This window comes from Tupaia chinensis, unplaced genomic scaffold (genome assembly GCF_000334495.1).
Source record: "Tupaia chinensis unplaced genomic scaffold, TupChi_1.0 Scaffold000119_2, whole genome shotgun sequence".
In the NCBI taxonomy this organism is placed as follows: Eukaryota; Metazoa; Chordata; class Mammalia; order Scandentia; family Tupaiidae; genus Tupaia; species Tupaia belangeri.
In genome coordinates, this window is record NW_006159586.1 from 3,254,782 (window position 1) to 3,275,490 (window position 20,709).

At 41.5% G+C, this 20,709-nt stretch overlaps 1 protein-coding gene across 2 annotated transcripts in view; it reads right to left on the reverse strand.

Annotated features, from left to right (window-relative positions):
• Positions 1-20,709, reverse strand: part of DYM (dymeclin) — a 445,444-nt gene that overhangs the window by 245,274 nt on the left and 179,461 nt on the right. For both annotated transcript variants that reach the window (XM_006144440.3, XM_027770270.1), the window contains exons 10-13: positions 18,218-18,396; positions 14,739-14,864; positions 12,025-12,138; positions 10,026-10,120 (exon numbers count right to left, since the gene is read on the reverse strand). In XM_006144440.3, the coding sequence (XP_006144502.1) occupies positions 10,026-10,120; positions 12,025-12,138; positions 14,739-14,864; positions 18,218-18,396 (514 nt within the window). The remainder of the gene's footprint in view (positions 1-10,025; positions 10,121-12,024; positions 12,139-14,738; positions 14,865-18,217; positions 18,397-20,709) is intronic.

Genomic DNA, 20,709 nt, shown 5'->3' on the forward strand with positions numbered 1-20,709 from the left:
TGTTTATTTTTGGATTAAAAATATTTAAAAAATGTTACAATAATGGAGAAAACAGAGATGCAGAGAACTTCGTAAGCCATTATTAATGCTCATAACACTTAATGGGAATAGGTATCATAACTCATTTTAGAGAAGGAAAGTAAAAGTTAAATAACTCACCAAAGTTTTAGAAGCAGGACTAAACTATTAATTAAAACTTAGTATCAGAAAATTACTTCACAGGGACCAGCAGTTAGCTTAGTAGCTATGTCACTGGACTCCTATGTAGTCAACCGCAGTTTGAGTCCCGGACCCAGTGGCTTAAACTTATGCTGAGCATGTGTGCATACGTGCCCAAGATCCTGAGAGGAGAATGGAGGAGAAGGGATTGCGGTGTGGCCATCCTCCGGGGGGACACTTGTCGCTTTCTCTCTGTCTCTCTCGGGGGGGGGAATTCTGGCTTTCTGTGTCTCTGTCTCTGTCTTGCTGGTGAGCGCACATGCCCTATAGCAAAAATCTCTCTCAAAAAAAAAAAAAAAAGAAAGAAAATTACTTCATTAAATTACTTCATTAAAGATAGAATTTCCTGCTACAATAATATCAGACAATAAAATGAAGTTGAAATTGAATTTGAATTTTACAAATTAAAAGCCATTACAACAAACACTTTATTTCTAGATACAATCAGTGGCATTAGTGTAAAATAAAAATCTAAACAATCTCAAATTAAAGAGGCCTTCAGTAGTGCTAGGCATATAGCAGAAGCTCCATAAATATTTACTGAATTAGAAATGAAATTTATTATCAAGGGTTAGATGTAAGAAAAATACTAGTTTCAGGCTAAAAACTAAGCAATTCTTGTATTCGTTTCCATATTTATTTCCCAGGATAATTTCCATATACATGTACTGTTATACCTCAACACGTCTTGTCTCAGATAGTTTTTTTTTAAAATTCAAAATCTTTCCTATCGCTGCTATTGTAATGTTAGTACATTGGAAGGCAGCTAAAAGGAGGGGTGGGGAGAAGGAACGGGGTGATTAAAAAGGACTTGGCTACTCTGAACTGCAGAGAAGCCCCAGGAGTTAGGGTCCATGCTCCCATGAAGGTGAGTCTCCCTCAGAGGGAACATTCCGCCCGTCTTGCTATGACAGTGCTATGGAATCGGCACCAGCTTTTGATTTGGATGAAGTGGAGACAGTCACTTACCAACTGTGAAAATTCAACACCCTAAATTGCATACGCCTCCAGACTTTTTCTAGTCTTAAATATAACAAAAGAGGGACGAGAGAAGAGATATTCACGGTGACAGGTCTGAATTTACCAAACATTGTATTTTAAAAATAGGTCAGTATCCCTAAAATATCACAGCCAAGAATTAACCAGATGTCATATTACTAAATTAAATATTTAGATTTCTGTACATGTAGAACATAAAGTCATCACAACAACAAACAGGCCAGTTTTTTTATTAATATTCTCTTTCAGGTTTCTGGTGTACTGTTTGGTTCAGAAAAAACAACCCATTAAAACTTGCTTCAATAGGATAGCAGTGAGGAAGGCTGATGGGGGTAACAGTAAAAAGGATTAAGAAAAACAAACTGTCTATATCTTTCTTGGATTACACAGGCCTGAAATGTCTGAAAGGTCCATGTTAGCTCAAAATTCAGAAGCTAACTTCCCAGAGTTAAATAACTAACTTATGTTTTTATGGTCTGAAAAAAAAGAAAAATGCTGGGTGAAAATGTGTACCCTTACTGTGCAGCGAGGACAAGGCAGCTTATGACAAATGCCAGCATGGGCTGAGTCACAAAGAAGCTGCACAGCAGTGAACCTGGTTAAAATCTGAAGGGCATTTTACTGACGGTGTTCACTGGGAGAAAGAGTGAAAGTTTAAACCATGAACTTAAGAACTTAAAAAAATTGTTTTTTTAGAGAGAGGTTTATGCTATAGGGCGTGTGAACTCACCAGAAAGAGAGACAGAAAGACAGAAAGCAAGAAATCACCCTCCGGGGTGGATGGACACACCGTAATCCCTTCTCCTCCATTCTCCTCTTGGGATCTTGGGCATACACATACATGTGCCCAGCCTGAGTTTTTTAAGCTGCCAAGTTTGGGACTCGAACCGCAGTCAACTATGTGGGAGTCCATCGACATAACCATTATGCCACCTGCTGGTTCCAAGAACTTAAAAATTCTTAAAATCCATGATTAGGTTTTGCCAAAAATAGCTGTTTTTTAAGGTTTTTGTCATGAGGTGCATGCACTTGCTGGAGAGATAGACAGATACAGAGAAAAAAAAGAAAATGAAACATCACCCCTAGGAAGGATGGCCTTACCATATCCCTTCTCTTCCATCCTCTTCTTGGGACTTTGGGTACACACATACTAATGCCCAGCATGAGTTTCAAGACACCAGGTCCAGGACTCGAACCACTGTCAGGCATGTGAGAGGAGAATCCAGCACCTTAACCTCCACACTAGCTGCTGGCCCCACTATACTCTTCTTATAAAAAAAATAGTTTTAATTAGGGACCAGAAGGTGGCGTGGTGGTTAAGGCACTGGACTCTTACACAGTCAACTGTGGTTCAAGTCCCAGATTCAGTGACTTCAAAAGCATGTGGGGTGGGGAACCAGCAGTTGGCGTAATGGCTATGTCGCTGGACTCCCACGTAGTCGACCGCGGTTCGTGTCCCGGACCCGGTGGCTTAAAACTCACGCCGGGCGCGTGTGCGTGCGTGCCCAAGATCCCGAGAGGAGAATGGAGGAGAAGGGATTGCGGCGTGACCATCCCCCCTGGGGGGTGATTTCTCGCTTTCTGTCTCTATGTCTCTCTCTGTCTGTCTGGCGAGCGCACGCGCCCTACAGTGAAACTCTCTCAAAAAAAAAAAAAAAAAAAGAAAAGCATGTGGGGTGCATGTGGGCTCTCAAAAAACTCAAGTGGAGGCTGCAGGAAAAGGGATTGCAGTGTATCTCAATGGGTGATTTTTCATTTACCCTCTCCTTGTCTCAGAAAAAAAAGGGGGGGGGGCAACAGGTGGTGAGGCGATTAAGGGCACTAGACTTCCGCATGGCTATCCGTAGTTAGAGTCCTAGACCTGGTGGCTTGCTTTCTCACTTTCCTCTCTCTTTCTCACTCACTTTGTCCCTCTCTGCTCAAATTAAAATAAGTAAATAAAGTTAAATAAAATAATTGTTTAAAAAAAGAATTTTAATTATAATTTTAACCTATGTTTTGTATCAACTTATTCTCAAGAGGCTTTAAAAAACCAGACAACTTTCAAAAATGTCTTGCATTGCCTAAAGCATTTCATAAACCCAAGATTATCAACGTAACTAATCAAACAGCAGCAGATCTACAAAGTGTGACCAGAGACGAGTCAACTTCCATGAGGTCTCAAAACAGTAGGTACCAGAACTAAGCTTAAAATTCTGCTGCCAAACTGTCTTCTAACAACCAGTCACTAAGCATTTATTAAAATTCTGGGGCCAAGTGGTGGTACAGTGGATGCACATGGGAAAGGCCCTGGGTTCACATCCCAGGACCTCTCTGAGCACAACGGGCATACACTTATGTGCCCATAATCCAGGCCAGCTAAGGCCGAGGATGTGTTACAGCATAAAGGGCCCTGTGGGCCTCACCAGAGACAGAGGGAAGGAAAATGAGAAGAAATCACCCAGGGGGGATTACTATGATACAATCCCCTCTTCACTCTCCAGCCACATGGTTGACTTTGCTGTTCGAGTTACAGATAAGTGGCTAAAAAAAAAAAAAAAAAAAGCCAGGTGTGTGCGTATACATGTTCAGAATCCCGGAGGAGAGTAGAGGAGAAAGGATTCTGGCACGGCCATCCCTCCAGCAGGGTGCTTTCTCACTTTCCTCTCTCTATCTATCCAGCAAATAAGCACATCCTACAGCAAAAACTACACACACACACACACACACACACACACACACACACACACACACAGAGTCTATAATATGCCTACCAAGAGTTGAAGGTGACTCTCTCTACAAAAGAATGTAAAGAAATATAACACAAGTCTTTATTTCCAGTAATTATCACTCTGCTTAAGCAATAAGACTTTCAAGCTTAGGCCAGGCCAGTGTGTCACAAGTACCTACACCGGGCAGATAAGACGCTCACGTCTTGTCTTTCCCACACCCACTTCTGAGCGAAAGCCCAGGAACTACAGCCAGATTTTCTAACATGGAACTTTTTTCTTCCCCTGATCTCTCCTGCCTGCTCCCGCCCCAGCAACTAGCCCGCGGGCCAGAAACTGCCAGTGACCCTTGGGCTGCTACAAAGATGACACAAGGGCTCTGGAGTTCCTTTTCTCCCTAAACTGAAGCAACTGTGCTAGCAACAACTGGGCCCGAAGTCAGAAGGCCCCCAAGATTAACTAGGGACGCTTGGCAAGCTGATGAAGCCACTGCAGGTTCAAGAAAGAACAAAGAGAACAGAGGGGCAAAAGGCTGGTTGAAAAAGAAACACCTACAGAAAGCAGAGGTGAAACCAGAAACTGCCTCAACATTGTTCTGGTTCAAGATAGAGCAGGGAACTGTAATAATTCTGTAGGGCAGGGGTGGCTGGTTTGTGTCAAGCCACAATCAGAGACAATGAGCATAGGGTCAGGACCAGGCCCAGGCGGTGTCACCCTGAGACGTGGCTTCTCAGCCTCGACACCACAGACATTTGGGGCCAGATATGGGGTGCTGCCCGGTGCATTTTAGGATCTTTACCAACAGCTCTGTCCTCTACCCACTAGATGCAGTAGGAAGAACTTCCCAGTTGTGACAACCAAAAACACTAACTCCAGATACTGTCAAAGGTTTCCCAGGGGACAAAAATCAAATACCAGTGAAAACTGCTAAGCCACGGGTAGAGAAAAAACCAGTTCAAGGAGGTGGTGGGAGATATCTAGTCAATAAAGGGAGTCTAAAGGACAGGAAGTAAACAATTGTTTTCTTTTCTTTTCTAATTTTTAAATAAGAATTTTCTTTCTTTCTTTCCTTTCCTTTCCTTTCCTTTTCTTTCCTTTCCTTTCCTTTCCTTCCTTTCCTTTCATTGTCCTTCCTTCCCTCCCTCTCTCTTTCTTTCTTCTTTCCTCCCTCTCTCTCTCTCTCTCTCTCTTTAAGTTTGATCAGAGAGGGACAGAGTGAGTGAGAGAGAGAGAGAGAAAGTGAGAAAGCAAGCTGCCAGGTCCAGGACTGGAACCATGGTTGCCAATGTGGGAGTCCAGCACCCTTAACTACCATACCACCTGCCGCTCCCAACAATTATTTTCTTTTTTATAATTTACAACAATTCCTTGCACATAATAGATTCTTTTTTTTTCAATTTATTTATTTGCATTCATTCACTGTACATCATTACAGCGTACAAAATGAGATTTTCCATCCAGCGTATACTGTATATTGTCTTAATCAAGCACATCAACAAACATGTTATTCTTAGCAAATGATCTTCCATTTCTTGTTTTCTGTATGTTTTGCTTTTTTCCCCCCATCGTTGGTTCCCTATCTCTTACCCTCTGCCACCTCCCACTCTCCTCCCACACTGTCTCTGGTATCTATGTTTGCTTTCTATACCATCTTCCCCCCACATTTTATTGAATCACCAAAGACCCTAATCAATCCAAATACCCTCCCTTGAAAGTATTAAAAGCAGACTAGATCATTCAGAAAATAGAATCTCAGATGTAGAGGAGAAAATGGCTGGTCTAGAAAAATCCACCACGAAGACTGAGAAAATGGCCCAAAAATTTGAGAATAATATGCGAGAAGTACCATCAAACGTCCAAATATCTGGATAATTGGCATTCCAGAAGGTGAGGAAACCCATAAGGGCATTGATAATCTATTCCATGAAATCCTGCAAGAAAACTTTCTAAACCTAGAGAGGCATTCAAAGATCCAGTCCCAGGAAATGCAAAGGACCCCAAATAGAATCAACCCAAGAAGATCTTCTCCAAGACACATTATAGCCAGGTTGACCAAAACTGCAGACAAAGACAAGATACTAAGATTAGCAAGAGAAAAACATCAAGTTACCTACAAAGGACATCCCATCAGGCTAACAGCAGATCTCTCATCGGAAACAATACGAGCGAGGAGAGAATGGGAAAATATATTCCAAGTGTTAAGAGAGAAGCAGTTTCAGCCAAGAATACTGTATCCGGCAAGATTATCTTTCAGGTGGGAAGAAAAGACAAGAACATTCTCAGATAAACAAAACCTGAAAGAATTTACCAGCACCAGACCAGACCTCCAAGAAGTTCTCAAGGATGTGCTGTATCAGGAAAACTAAACGCAGATACATGGAAATAAGAGTCCAAAAACTGAGAAAGTAGCTAACTTAATCATAGGGACAAGTCTGGAGTTGAATACTATATCCCAGAATTTAATCAGGAAAATTGAACCAGAACAGAAGATAAAAGTATATGAGACTGATAGGTTCATGCACCTACCATTTGAACAGAATCCTAACCTGTTTCCGGGCTTTAAGCAAAGTTCCTTGGCGGTTCTTTGATTTAAGTTAAAACTGGTTTTCTTAGTAGTAACGCGTGAACTCACCTTTGAAAGTAGTCAGGTTATGTAGGAAATTGTGTGATCAATGCAATGTGGGTGGGAAGGGAATGGAGGACAATTTTGGACACTGGAGGTGGTGTGAGAGGAGAGTGGGAAGGGACAGAGGGTCAGAAAGAGGGGTGGAAATAATTCTAGGAACTAGAATTGGAATTTTTTTTTTTTTTGTAATGTGCATGATTGAGTCACTATGCAGTGTGTACTGGATGGGAGATCGCATTTTGTGTGCTGTGATGATGCTTAGAGAAGGAATGTAAATTGAGTTACAAAAAAAAGTTTCAGGAAAAAAAAATATCTATTCAATGACTGCAGTAGGATATGTAGCCCCAGTTAGGTGCTACTTTATAGGATGTGTAAAGTTAGACTTGTGCTCATGGAAATGTGTGTGTCACCTGTGTTTGCTAGGAGGGTATTTGCATAATAGACTCTTTAGAAATGTTTCTAAACTGAATGAATAATCTCATCATTCCAAGTGATGGACATATCAAATATCCACACTTGTAGCATAGTCAAAAACCTTTATAAAGTTGAGCAAAACCCAAATCATATCTGTCGTGATTATTCTAGGACATCAAGCGTCTGCAGACTATACACTGTCATGAAATATGAATAATAGCTGAGCGGTCATAAGAAATTATTCCTTACATTTATATCCTGTAAAGGAGGTTTATAAAGCTTTATTCAGATACTTTCACAGCAACAAAACATTTTACTCTGTATTGTATTTTATTAAAGGTCACAGGTCCAGGATTTGAACCACAGTTGGCAGTGTGGGATCCAGTTCCCTAAGCATAGCACTTAACCATTATGCAACCAGGCCAGACCGTCATGAACTTTGTCAAGTCCCCTCATATCAAAGACCCTTATATATTATATGAATAATGGTAGAGTCCTTGTCTTATCCTTGCCACTGCATTATTAGCTACCAAAGAGTAAGAATCTTTAGTGCTGCTTTTGATATTCCTTGCATTGTTTAATACAGTTCCGCACTCATAGAATGTTAAATAAAAGTCCGTTAAAACAAAGTAAAATACTACTCATTATTGATGATACTTAATCTAAATATTGCCACATGGCAAGCATAAATTATGTTTCTTATTTCTTCAAAGATGATTGGTTTGTTTTCTACTTGTGCCATCACAAATAAAATGCTGGACACAGTGCTTAATTTGCATTTTCTCCAACTTTTTTTTTTTTGGAGAGGTTTTTACTATAGGGCATGTACACTCGCCAGACAGACAGAGAGAGACAGAAAGCGAGAACTCACCCCCTGGGGGAGAGACAGAAAGCGAGAAATCTCCCCCGGGGGGATGGCCACGCCGCGATCCCTTCTTCTCCATTCTCTTCTTGGGATCCTGGGCACACACGCACACACGCCCGGCGTGAGTTTTAAGCCACCGGGTCCAGCATGCAGAACCGTGGTCGATCGACTACGTGGGAGTCCAGCGACATAGCCATTACGCTAACTGCTGGTCCCCCATTTTCTCCAACTTTTATATCTAGAAAATATTCATTTAATCTTGCCTAATACATCTTATCAGAACTTAATTTCTGAAAAGTTCATTTGGTATTTTTACACTGAACAGGCCAGATATTTATTTATCAGTTGAGAATAATTAATCTTGTAATAAAATTTTTGTGAAACCATTATAAAACTCCATATACACTATGGAAAACAGACCACAAAGCAGCACAGAAATTAAATATACCATGTGGGAATAAAAGTTTACTTTTGGGAACCAGCAGTTAGCGTAATGGCTATGTCGCTGGACTCCCACGTAGTCAACCGCGGTTCGTGACACGGACCCGGTGGCTTAAAACTCACGCCGGGCGCGTGTGCATGCGTGTCCAAGATCCCGAGAGGAGAATGGAGGAGAGGGGATTGCGGCATGACTATCCCCCCTGGGGGGTGATTTCTCGCTTTCTGTCTCTATGTCTCTCTCTGTCTGTCTGGCGAGCGCACGCGCCCTACAGTGAAAATCTCTCCAAAAAAAAAAAAAAAAGTTTACTTTTAGCTCATCAGAATCAAGGTATGAGGAGACTGCTATGTTTACTGTAAATCATGCAGTTCACGTTAGCCCGGGGTAGGCCAACTAGACAATTTCTGAACTACAATTCAATAGAATGTATAAAAACTGGACCTAAATTATATAAATAAGTCAATACAAAATATCCTCTATTAAGTGCTGCAGAACAAACAGACAAAAAACCCTAAGTTAATTTTGAGTCATTGTTAAAAATGAGCACAGATTGACAAAGGCATAACCAATGGCTGATATCAATGAGCTTAAAAATGATCACCACCCATCACTGCAGAGTAAAAACTAATGGTCAAAACTGTCCTGTCCAAGCAAGAATGAATGGAACCAGTATGACTTCACTGACTGATACAACGAATGTTCTGCTTGACAGCTGTGTGAACAGTACTGAGCATCCTATCGTAAGACAAAAAGTGCCCTATATGTTCAAAATCTTTGCAAATGATGTTAATTTGTGATTGGTTAATTATTAGCTTTCCTCCCTTTAAAGATCATGTCTTTATTAAAGGATGGAGAAGAAAGAGGGGTTTCTGGTGACACTGGTTTTAGGAGATAGAATAATGCTGTCCCCCAAAAGGTCCATGTGCTAATCAATCCCCTGAACTTATGAATTTGTTACTTTATAGAATAAAAGGACATGTTTTTGCATATGATTATGTAAAGGCCTTAACATGAGATCATCCTGAATTATTCAGTCAGGGAAAAGGTAATCACAAGGGTCCTTAAAGTAGTTGAAGGAACCATAAGAAGAGGTCAGAGTGATGAGATGTGAGAATTCAACAAGTTCCAGTTGCAGGCTCTGAAAAGAAAGGAAGGGACAAGAGCCAAGAAATGCGAGCAGCCTCTAATAGTAAGAAAAGGCAAGGGAATGTCCTCCTGCACAGGCTCCAGAAGAAAATGCAGCACTGCTAACACCCTTATTTTAACCCAATGAGACCCATTCTGAACTGCCAATCTATAGAATTGTAAGATAACAAAATTTATGTTATTTTAAGTCACTAATTTGTGGTAATTTGTTATAGCAGCCAGAGGATACTGATACAAGGGTAAACTGCTATGGAAAGAATTCTCTAAAACAAACACAGACAACTGCTTCAAAATGGGATGTGTTCAACAAATGTTCAGATTTAGTTTGCATTGCTAAGAAATACACTTCCACCTCCTCTTAAGTAAAAAGCTCACACAACAGTTAAAACTAGATTGTATAAAAAGGTTGAAAGTCAATACAATTAACTTTATTAAAAAGTAAGTTTAGAAAACAAAAATGAACAAGATATTTCAATCAAACAAGAAGGTGACAAAATTTTATATCCTTCACAGATAATATTTTAAAAGGGGCCATCACAGTATCCTTCCCAGTAAGTCAGTGAAAGCAAATTTTAAAAAATCAGAATTTCTTTTAAAACTGATGTTTACCTGATGATCCTCTGGGCGGCATACTGATGGAGAGAACGAAACTGTGCCGACATGTTGGCTAGCGCTGCCAAGCAATTTGTGTGAAGATACTTATCCTGTTAGAAACCAGAAGTTAAAACATACATCAAGTCTTCCATGTATGTTAAGCAAGGTTAACTAGAAGTAAATGCAAACTCAACTGTCACTGATTTTAGAAAGTTCAGGTTAGGCTGGGACCAGCAGTTGGCGTAATGGCTATGTCACTGAATTCCCATGTAGTCGACCACGGTTTAAGTCCCAGACCCGGTGGCTTAAACTCATGCTGGGTGCATGTGCATGCGTGCCCAGGATCCCAAGAGGAGAATGGAGGAGAAGGGATTGTGGCATGGCCATCCCCCCAGGGGGCGATTTCTCAATTTCACTCTCTGTCTTTCTCTCTCTTTCTGGTGAGTGTATGTGCCCTATAGCAAAAACCTCTCAAAAAAAAAGGAAGTTCAGGTTAGGGGCTGGCAGGTGGTTAAGGTGCTACATGGCTGACTGTGGTTCAAGTAGTAGCTTGCTCTCTCTCTCTCTCTCTCTGGTCAATGAAGAATAATAATAAATGAATAAAGTTAAATTAAATAATTTTTTAAAAAGTTCAGGTCACAGTTTCTTTTTCCTAATTCCCAGATCTATAAGGCACTGAAAATGCAGTATTTTCCCAACTCAGTTGGAAGCAACATGTGACATAAAAGAATATGATGCTGTTGATGGTCTTCATCACCACCCACTGCGGTGAATGTTGAAATATTCTGCTCCAGAAATATTAATGTTTAATTCCAGTGGGTTGCTGCAAACTCTAATGGTTACAAACAGTACAGTATACACACTATAATTATCTTTCTAAAATACAAAAGAATCTTCATTCTAAAACATATCTGGCTCCTCGAGTTTCAGATATAAAATATGGACATGTGTCTACATAAAGTCCCAAAGAGGGAAATTTGTTCAGGAAATCTGACCATTTCTCTTAGCTATGAATTCTGTACATTGCTTTTCTTTGACATTATTTCTATTGACCAGAATTGAAATTTGCTCCCAGGTACTTCAAATAGAATCTGGTAGAAACTTTTCTTTTATTGCTTCAAGTATTCACTCGTTTCTAGTTTTCTTTCCTGCTTGAATTCATATTCTCTTATACTCACGTCTTCTCACACTTTGTCGCTGTTGCTCTTTTTTTTTTTCCAAAAGAGATTTTTGCCATAGGATACATATGCTCACTGGATAAATGGAACAGAAAGCGAGAAATCACCCCCTAGAGGGGATGGCCACTCCACAATCTCTTCTCCTCCAGTCTTCTCTCAGTATTTTGGGCACACACACACATGAGAGCCCAGTATGAATTTGAAGCCGTCAGGTCAGGGACTTAAACTGTGGTTGACCATGTGGGAGTCCAGCGACATAACCATTACGTCATCTGCTGGCCCCCATAGTTGCTACTTTTTTTTTTTTTTGGAGAGGTTTTTGCTATAGGGCACATACACTCGTCAGACAGACAGAGAGAGACATAGAGACAGAAAGCGAGAAATCACCCCCCCAAAGGGGATGGTCACGCCGCAATCCCTTCTCCTCCATTCTCCTCTCGGGATCCTGGGCATGCATGCACACATGCCTGGCGTGAGTTTTAAGCCACCGGGTCCAGGATGCGAACCGTGGTCGACTACGTGGGAGTCCAGTGACATAGCCATTACGCTAACTGCTGGTTCCCTGTTGCTGCTTTTAAAAGGCAAAGCCAGCAAAGATTCACAACAGCTTCCACCTGAACATTTTACACTGCTATTTTCTATCTCATATAAAATATCTCATACAACCATTGGATATGAGGAAATGGAGATTACATTATATTAGGAACATGCTGATCTGTATTTTCCCACCATTTGCATAAGAATTTTAGCACTCTAAATATTGGCATTGCTTTAAACTACAGTTTTAATTGTACCATGTGCACATAAAGATTCAAAAATAGCTTTGAAATACTTACTCTTGTCCTTGTCATGTTATATTGAATGGTTCTTATTACGACCAGAATCAGGAGACTCCCCAATGAAATTTCAGTTAAAACCCGTTCTGAATACCAAGTAATATTTTTTAATATCTGTAATGAGGAATAAAAATTGATGTAAAAATGATTGCTTTAAAGAAAAAGAAATTGCTTTATGTCCACAGTTTTTCATTTGTTTTGTTTTTGGTATAGGGCTTGCGCACTCACCAGAAAGAAACAGAATGAGAAAGTAAAAAATCACCCCACAAGGGGATGGCCAAGCTGTAATCCCTTCTTCTCCATTTTCCTCTCAGGATTTTGGACACACACACTTGGCGTAATTTTTTTTGGGGGGGGGAGGTTTTTGCTATAGGGCACGTGTGCTCGCAAGACAGAGACAGAGAGACAGAAAGTGAGAAATCACCCCCCAAGGGGGATGGCCACGCCGCAATCCCTTCTCCTTTATTTTCCTCTTGGGATCTTGGGCATGCACGCACACGTGCCCAGCGTGAGTTTTTCTAAGCCACCGGGTCAGGGACTTGAACCACGGTCAACTACATGGGAGTCCAGCGACATAACCATTACGCTAACGCTGGTCCCACTTGGTGTGATTTTCAAGCCACCGGGTTCGGAACTCAACCCACACGGTCGGCCACGTGGGATCAAGTGCCTTAACCTCCCATGCCACCTGCTGGCCCTCTGTCCACAGTTTTTACTAAGCCATGGCTTTATTCTAAAGTTGAGTTTGAAAGGTGAGAGATTTTCCATTCAAGTAAACAAATTACACTAATGTGTATACTTCTCCTTCCCCCTTAAGTAAAAGAGAGAAAGGGAGAAAAACAAACAAACAAATAAATAAAAACAGGGTCTGGAAAGCAGAGGAAGATATCATTAGTAAACAAAAAAGAGAGATAAGGCTGAAAGATGGCGTACGGGATAAAGGTAACAGAAGGAACGGTCAGTCTCGAAGTTTAAAAGTGAAGGAAAGAAGAGCTAGGTGCCTCTTGAAAAGGAAGTAGAGCTTTCTCAACAGACCCCAGAAAACCTCCAGGCTCGTGTTCACGAGAATGAGGCCAGCCATGTGAAAGAGCCCATATCTTCAACGAGAGCAGGCAGCTCTGGTGCACACCTGCAGGCCTCAGTAACCAAGAAGCATCTTCTAAGTTAAGTTGAGGCATTTCTACAGCAGATTTGAAACACAGGTATCAGACAAAAACATAAAGACAGGCAGCACAGCAGCCACTTCTAGAAACTGAATAATCTAAATGAGAGATATGTTGAATCTAATCAAGACACTATTCTAATTATCAGTATATATAAAATATCTCTTGGGCCAGCTGGTGGCACGGTGGTTAAGGTTAGATCCCACAAGGCCAACTGTGTGGTTTAAGTCCCAGAACCACCAGTGTGAAAAACATACCAGATACGTGTACACGTGTGCCACAAATCCTGAAAGGAAGGGTAAAAGGAGGAGAAAAGGATTGTGGTGTGACCATGCTCCATAGGGGTGCTGTCTCGGTTTCCCTCTTTCTATCTGGAAAATGCATGTGTCTGCTGGCAACATTAAAAATAAAAAGTGCCTCTTAAAGTTAAATACACTATCTTATAATCTAGTAAATCTACTTCTAGTTATAAAGCCAAGAAAAGTAAGCATAAATGTTCATCAAAATGTATATCCAAAAATGTGCATGGTAGCCTTATTAAAAATAGCATGAAACTATGGGGATAGCAGGTGGCATAGTGGTTAAGGTGCTGGATTCCCACATGGTCAACTGTGGTTCGAGTCCTAGACCTGGCACCTTGAAAATCACAACAAATAAATAGACAACTGACTAACTAACCAACTAAGTAAATATCTTGGGCCTAGAACTCTCCAATAGAACTCAAATTTAAAGAGTTCAATTCTGTTATGCTCATTTTAAAAAGCAGGAATCACAGCCAGCAGGTGGCATGGGGATTGAGGTGGCTGGATACCACATGGCCGGCTGGGCGGTTAGAGTCCCAGACCTGGTGACGAGAATCACACCGGGCATATGTGCCCAAAATCCCAAGAGAAAATGGGATGGCAGTATGGCCTTTCCGTCTGGGGGGGTGATTTCTCACTTTCTTTCACTCTCTCCAGCGAGTGCACACACCCTATAGCAAACTAAAAAAAATGTAAATACATTTTTAAAAATCAATTTTTCCAAATCATCTTCCCTTTGTTCCCCATTCCTTTTCTTAGTCTGTATGCAAAGAGCAAACTAGCTTGTGATTGCCAACATAACTAAAAAGTGGAAACAAAACAGAAAAGATGAATGAACCCAGTAGCAGCAAAGATATTTACAACCATTCTAAAGGAACATTCTGAGAGGTTTTTTTTGTTTGGTTATTTTTTTGTAAAAGAATGCAGTTGCTCACCAAAGACAGACAGAAAGCAAGTAAGGGATAGAAAGCACTTCCAAGGGGCCACGGTCGCACTACAATCCCTTTTCCTTCATTTCTCATCCTGTTGGGACTAGTTACTAAGAGAGTTTTTAATAATGGCTAATAGCCATTCAGACAAAAAACACTACGTCATAAATCTGAAGAAAAACATACTACTTCTAATCCAGGTTCTCACAAAAAAACTGCCAGGAGGAGAAGACAGAAGAAACGCAATGTTAAGACCATGTTAATCACCTGGAAGGGCATGCCTGTCCCGTAACTCCAACTCCATAGCAATGGAAACTTACCACTTCGTGGATGGATCTATTGAAGCCATCATCCTCTGTAAGTATCAACAGTATTATAAGGGCCATATACACATGGTGTGAATTTCTTTCTTCAACATGATACAAGATCTCAAGAATTGGTAAAACCTAAGAAATAAGTATAATTTACTATTTAAATATTTTTATTATGAAGATCAAATGCTTTAAACTTATACACCTTTACTTTATACCCTCTGCTTAATACCATAGTTATATTTCTCTTTAGAAGAAAAAGTACATACAACTTGCTTCTGACTGAATGTACTTTCCCTATACATAGCAAAGACACCGGTAGAGAAAATCATCCTAACTCCGTGAAGATCTCTGAGGGTCTATTTAACACAAAACTTGGATTTCCAGAGAGCTTTCAGGCTCAAGGTTTGTTTGAAGTTTATAACAAGTCACATCGCCCTCCCGAACCTAACGAAATAAGTGGGGACCGGGGAGAAACACAGCCTGAAATGAAAAATGTTTTCATGGGGGCTAACAGGTGGCATGGTTGTTAAGATGCTGAACTCCTACATGTCTAACCATGGTTCGAGTCCCAGATTTGGCAACTTAAAAATCACGCTGGGCTCATGCCTAAGGTCCCAGGAAGAGAATAGAGGAGAAGGAACTGCAGCACGGCCATTCCCCCTGAGGGGTGATTTCACACTTTACCTCTCACTGTCACTATTTCTCTCTGGTGAACACACTCGCCCTATGGCAAAACCCTTCCAAAAACAAAACAAAAGTTTTACTGTATGTGCTTATCATCACTCCTATTTTAATGCTAATAAACTAAAAATATATTTCAAATGAACATATATCCAATAGATTACTACAAGCCAAGATATATTTTTTCAACCTGCATATTGACATTTACTCTTCAGTATATATCTGTTAAACATTAAATTTTATAACCCTGTTTACATATAGTCCAATTTGGTTTATTTCAAATTATTACATTGACATCTTCAATTTATTCATTCCTTACTAATGAAGGTAAGCAGATTACTAAACGATTATCAAATATAGGCAGACTAGCTACTTACCAGTCTTTTTTTTTTTTTTTTTGAAGAGGTTTTTACTATAGGGCGTGTATGCTCCCCTCGCCAGACAGACAGAGACAGAGACAGAAAGGGAGAAATCACCCCCCAGGGGGGATGGCCACGTCGCAATCCCTTCTCCTCTATTCTCCTCTCAGGATCTTGGGCACACACGCACACGCACCCAGTGTGAGTTTTAAGCCACCGGGTCCGGGACGCGAACCACGGTCAACTACATGGGAGTCCAGCGACAGCCATTACGCTAACTGCTGGTCCCGGCTACTTATCAGTCTTATGCAAAACTGCCATGAATACTATCCTCTGAATGCTTGAAAATGAGCAGAGACTCTATATCCAAACCAGATCATAACCTGTAATGAGTAACTTTTTCATATATACAAGTCCCTAGAGCACAGGCAGGTTTACAAACCCCACAGAAACAGTCTGCTACACCAGCATGTTGGGGCACATGATTCAGGAGGTGCACCTATCATAGCGGACTTCAAAAATGTGGCCCTTGGCTTGACTCTATGGCCTGGTGGTTAACGCAGCCACACCCCACATGGCTAACTGTGCCATTCAAGTCTCAGACCTGAAAAACATGCTAGGTGTGTATACATGTGTTCCCAAAAGCGGGAGAGCTAGAGAAGGAGGGACTGCAGCAAGACCTTTCCCTATGGAGAGCACTTTCTCCTCTCCCCGTTTCTGTCTCTCTCTATGGCATGCACACATACGCCCTCTAGCGAGGGGGGATAAAGCAGCTCTGGGTCCTATATCATTTTACAAGTTGTAGCAAATATTTGCTCTGAAGTATGAAGTTCAGTGCATGAGCACTACTAAATTCCAGGAACCAAGGGTACCACAATTAATGAGACTGTCACTGGGTTTTTTTGTTTTGTTTTGTTTTGCTTTGCTTTGCTTTATACAAATTTTAGAATCATCTGGCCAATTTCTATAAAGAAGTCAACTAGGATTCTGACTAGTCATACCTGTGGGATGCTTTTCCATTTCTTTTGATAAAATTTCAGAGTTTTACAAGTATAAGTTTTGTACCTATTTGTTAAACTTGCTTCTAAGTATTTTATTCTTTCTTTTATGGGGAGAGGTTTTTGCTATAGGGCACGTGCGCTTGCCAGACAGACAGAGAGAGACAGAGAGATAGAAAGCGAGAAATCACCCCCCAGAGGGGTGGCCACGCCGCAATCCCTTCTCCTCCATTCCCCTCTCGGGATCTTGGGCACGCACGCACATGCGCCCGGCGTGAGTTTTAAGCCACCAGGTCCGGGACACGAACCGCGGTCGACTACATGGGAGTCCAGCGACATAGCCATTACGCTAACTACTGGTCCCCTAAGTATTTTATTCTATTGTTTTTATACTATTGTGAATGTAAATATTTTCTTAATTTCATTTTTGGTTTGTTCATTGCTGATGCATAAAAATACAAATGAGTTTTGCATATTGGTTTTTTTTTTTCTTTTTCCTTTTTTTTTGGAGAGGTTTTTCGCTATAGGGCACGTGTGCTCGCCAGACAGAGAGACAGAAAGCAAGAAATCACCCCCCAGGGGGCATGGCCACGCCACAATTCCTTCTCCTCTGTTCTCCTCTCGGGATCTTGGGCACGCACGCACATGCGCCCGGCGTGAGTTTTAAGCCACCAGGTCCGGGACACGAACCGCGGTCGACTACATGGGAGTCCAGCGACATAGCCATTACGCTAACTGCTGGTCCCGCATATTGGTTTTATACACTGATTATGTATCCTCCAACCATTCTGAACTCACATAACTGTTCTAACATTTTTTAATGATCTATTTAAAAATTTTATTTTATTTATTATTATTGTTCTCATTTTTAAGTTTGCTATAGGGCATGTGTGCTCACCAGAGAGAGAGAGAGAATGACGAAAAGTGAGAAAGCAAGCCACCAGGTCTAGGATTTGAACTGTGGTCAGCCATGTAGGAGTCTAGAGCCTTAACTGTCACTTCGCCTACTGGCCCCTCTAACAGCTAGAATGAATTAGTTAGGCTTTTTCTTTTCTTTGTTTCTTTTTTTCCCCCCATAGGACACGTGCACTCCCCAGAGAGAGACAAAGAGAGAAAAAGTAAGAGATCACCCAGTGGAGGGGGTGGGTTGGCCACACTGCAATCCCTCCCCCTCCAGTCTCTCTCGGGATTTTGGGCACAGTGATGCTGCTGTGATCCTCTCTGTGAGGCCATCCCTACCAGACGGGCCGGTATACTGAAGACACACACTCGTATCCTCGGCCTGTGTCTGGTGACATCTCCTTACCTATTTCTTGACCACCTCGTGGCAACCAGGCAAACAGCCTTAGCCTCTTGGAAAAACAAACTGTTATTCAAAATATAAAATACAGAAAAGCATGGAAAATCAGAAATATAGCAATCATGGCTCATTTAGTGTGATACTCACAAGATTTTCCATATCTGTGCGAGCCAACATGTATGTTCTGATATTACTATTCTGATGCAGCAAAGTGTACAAGAGGAGGGTTGCTTGATCAGATGTCTGCTGTTCACACAGCGCTGTATACAAACTGTTAAAGTTGATCTGGAAAGCATGTGGAATGGACGAGGGGAAAGGACTGCTATCTGGAACACAGAAAAAACAAACGTGAAATCTGACAATCAGCTCATTGATATTTTATGGACTGTGCTTTATACAAATAATAAAACTCCTGTGAAAGAAATGTGTACAGCTCCCCCATTCCAGGGACCAGTGTGAGGCCCGAGTAGCCTGAGCCTCCGCCCCCACCTCTTCCAACCTCATCTCCCTGGTCCACAGCTAGAACGGACAGGGGAGACATCTACATGCAAGGGACCTTGCCCATTTCAGGGACCAGCATGAGGACTGAGCTGCCCTGGGAGTTGCAGCCCTCTCTTCCAACCTCACCTTTCTGTCACATAGCTAGAAAGGTAGGTAGCTAAAAAGAGAAAAAAACCTTTTCTCTTTTTAAAATCTATTTCTCCTAATCCTTTCTTTTGCTAATTCTTACCCTCCTCCCTCCACATAGGACAGAGACATTGCAGGAAACATCTGAGGTACTCAGCCTATTTCAGGGACCAGCATGAAGTTGAGCAGCTTCCCTCTTCCAACCGCACCTCCCTGGCCCATAGCTAGAAAAGTAGGAGGGTGTAATGGCTATCTATGTCGCTGAACTCCCATGTAGTTGACCGCGGTTCGCGTCCCAGACCCGATGACTTAAAACTCACGCCGGGTGCGTGTGCGTGCGTGCCCAAGATCCTGAGAGGAGAATGGAGGAGAAGGGACTGTGGCGGGGCCATCCCCCCTGGGGGGTGATTTCTCGCTTTCTGTCTCTCTGTCTCTGTCTGTCTAGCGAGCGCACGTGCTCTACAGCAAAAAACTTCTCGAAAAAAATAAATAAAAAGAAAAGTAGGAGGGAATGACATTTTTTATCTTTTTTCTCTCTTCCTTTTTTTCTTTTTCTTTTTTTTTTCATTTTGTATTCTCTTTTCCTTCTACCTTACTTTCTCATTTTGCTGCTCAGCTTCCAGCCAGTGAGTGTACAAATAGGTGCATAGTAGCTGAACAGCTGAATTTTGCTAGGCTCAGAGAAATCCCACCCCCCACCACCACTGAATCAGCAGCAAAGGGGAGATGCTCCTCTCCATAAATCTGAACTCAGAACTCCTCCTGTGAATACCACATTACAAAACACAGAAGAAGAGAGAAAGTGGCACGGAAGTTCCTCACACTAAAGGGAAACACACAAGCTCACAGTTGCAGAAACCTTTTCCAACAAATTAGTCAAAAGTGAGTACATCCCCATAGGACCATAAGTCGGAGAAGAGCCTCAAGTGTGAGAAAACCATGTAATACATCTCCAACAAGAAAACACCACAACTTGTCTCCAAGTTGGGAATAATCAGAGGGTATTATTGAAATGTCAGAAAAGGAATTCAGAAAATTGATGGCAACAAAGCTCTATGAGATGGAAGAGAGAAGAGATGCTGAACTCCAGGAGATGAGGAGATCCTTTCATGACTTGAAGGAGGAGAAAGAACAATATAAAGAAGAATCAAATGGAACTTCTAGAGTTGAAGTCTGTAATGCAGAAGAACAAAATCTCCCTTCAAAGTATTAAAAACAGATTATAACATGCAGAAGATTGAATCTTGGGTGCAGAAGACAAATCTCTGACATAGAAAAAAAATCACCAAAAAGAATGAAAAATACCCCCCCCAATGAGAATAACATATGGAAAATACTAGATATTATTAAACACTCGAACAGCTGAATAATTGGTATCCCAGGAGGTGAAGAATCTAATATGGGTATTGATAATCTAGTCCGTGAAATCTTGGGAAAACTTTCCAAACCTAGAGAAGTATTCAAACATCCAGATTCAAGAAACAAAAAGGACCTTGAATAAATTTAACACAAGAAAACCCTCTCCACAGCACATCATAGCCAGATTGGCCAAAATCACAGATAAAGAAAAGATTTTTAAAATGGCAAGGGAGAAACGCCAACTTACTTACAAAGGTTATCCCATTAGGCTAACATCGGAACCCTCAGTGGAAAGAGTACAAGCAAGGAAAGAATGGGAAGATACACTCCAAACGTTAAAAGAAAACCAATTTCAACCAAGAATACTACATCCGGCAAGATTATCCTTCAAATGGGACGAAAAGATAAAAAACATTCTCAGATAAACAAAATCTGAAAGAATTTACCAATGCGGGACCAGCAGTTAGCGTAATGGCTATGTCGCTGGACTCCCACGTAGTCGACCGCAGTTCGCGTCCCGGACCGGGTGGCTTAAAACTCACGCCGGGCGCGTGTGCGTGCATGCCCAAGATCCCGAGAGGAGAATGGAGGAGAAGGGATTGCGGCGTGGCCATCCCCCCTGGGGGGTGATTTCTCGCTTTCTGTCTCTCTGT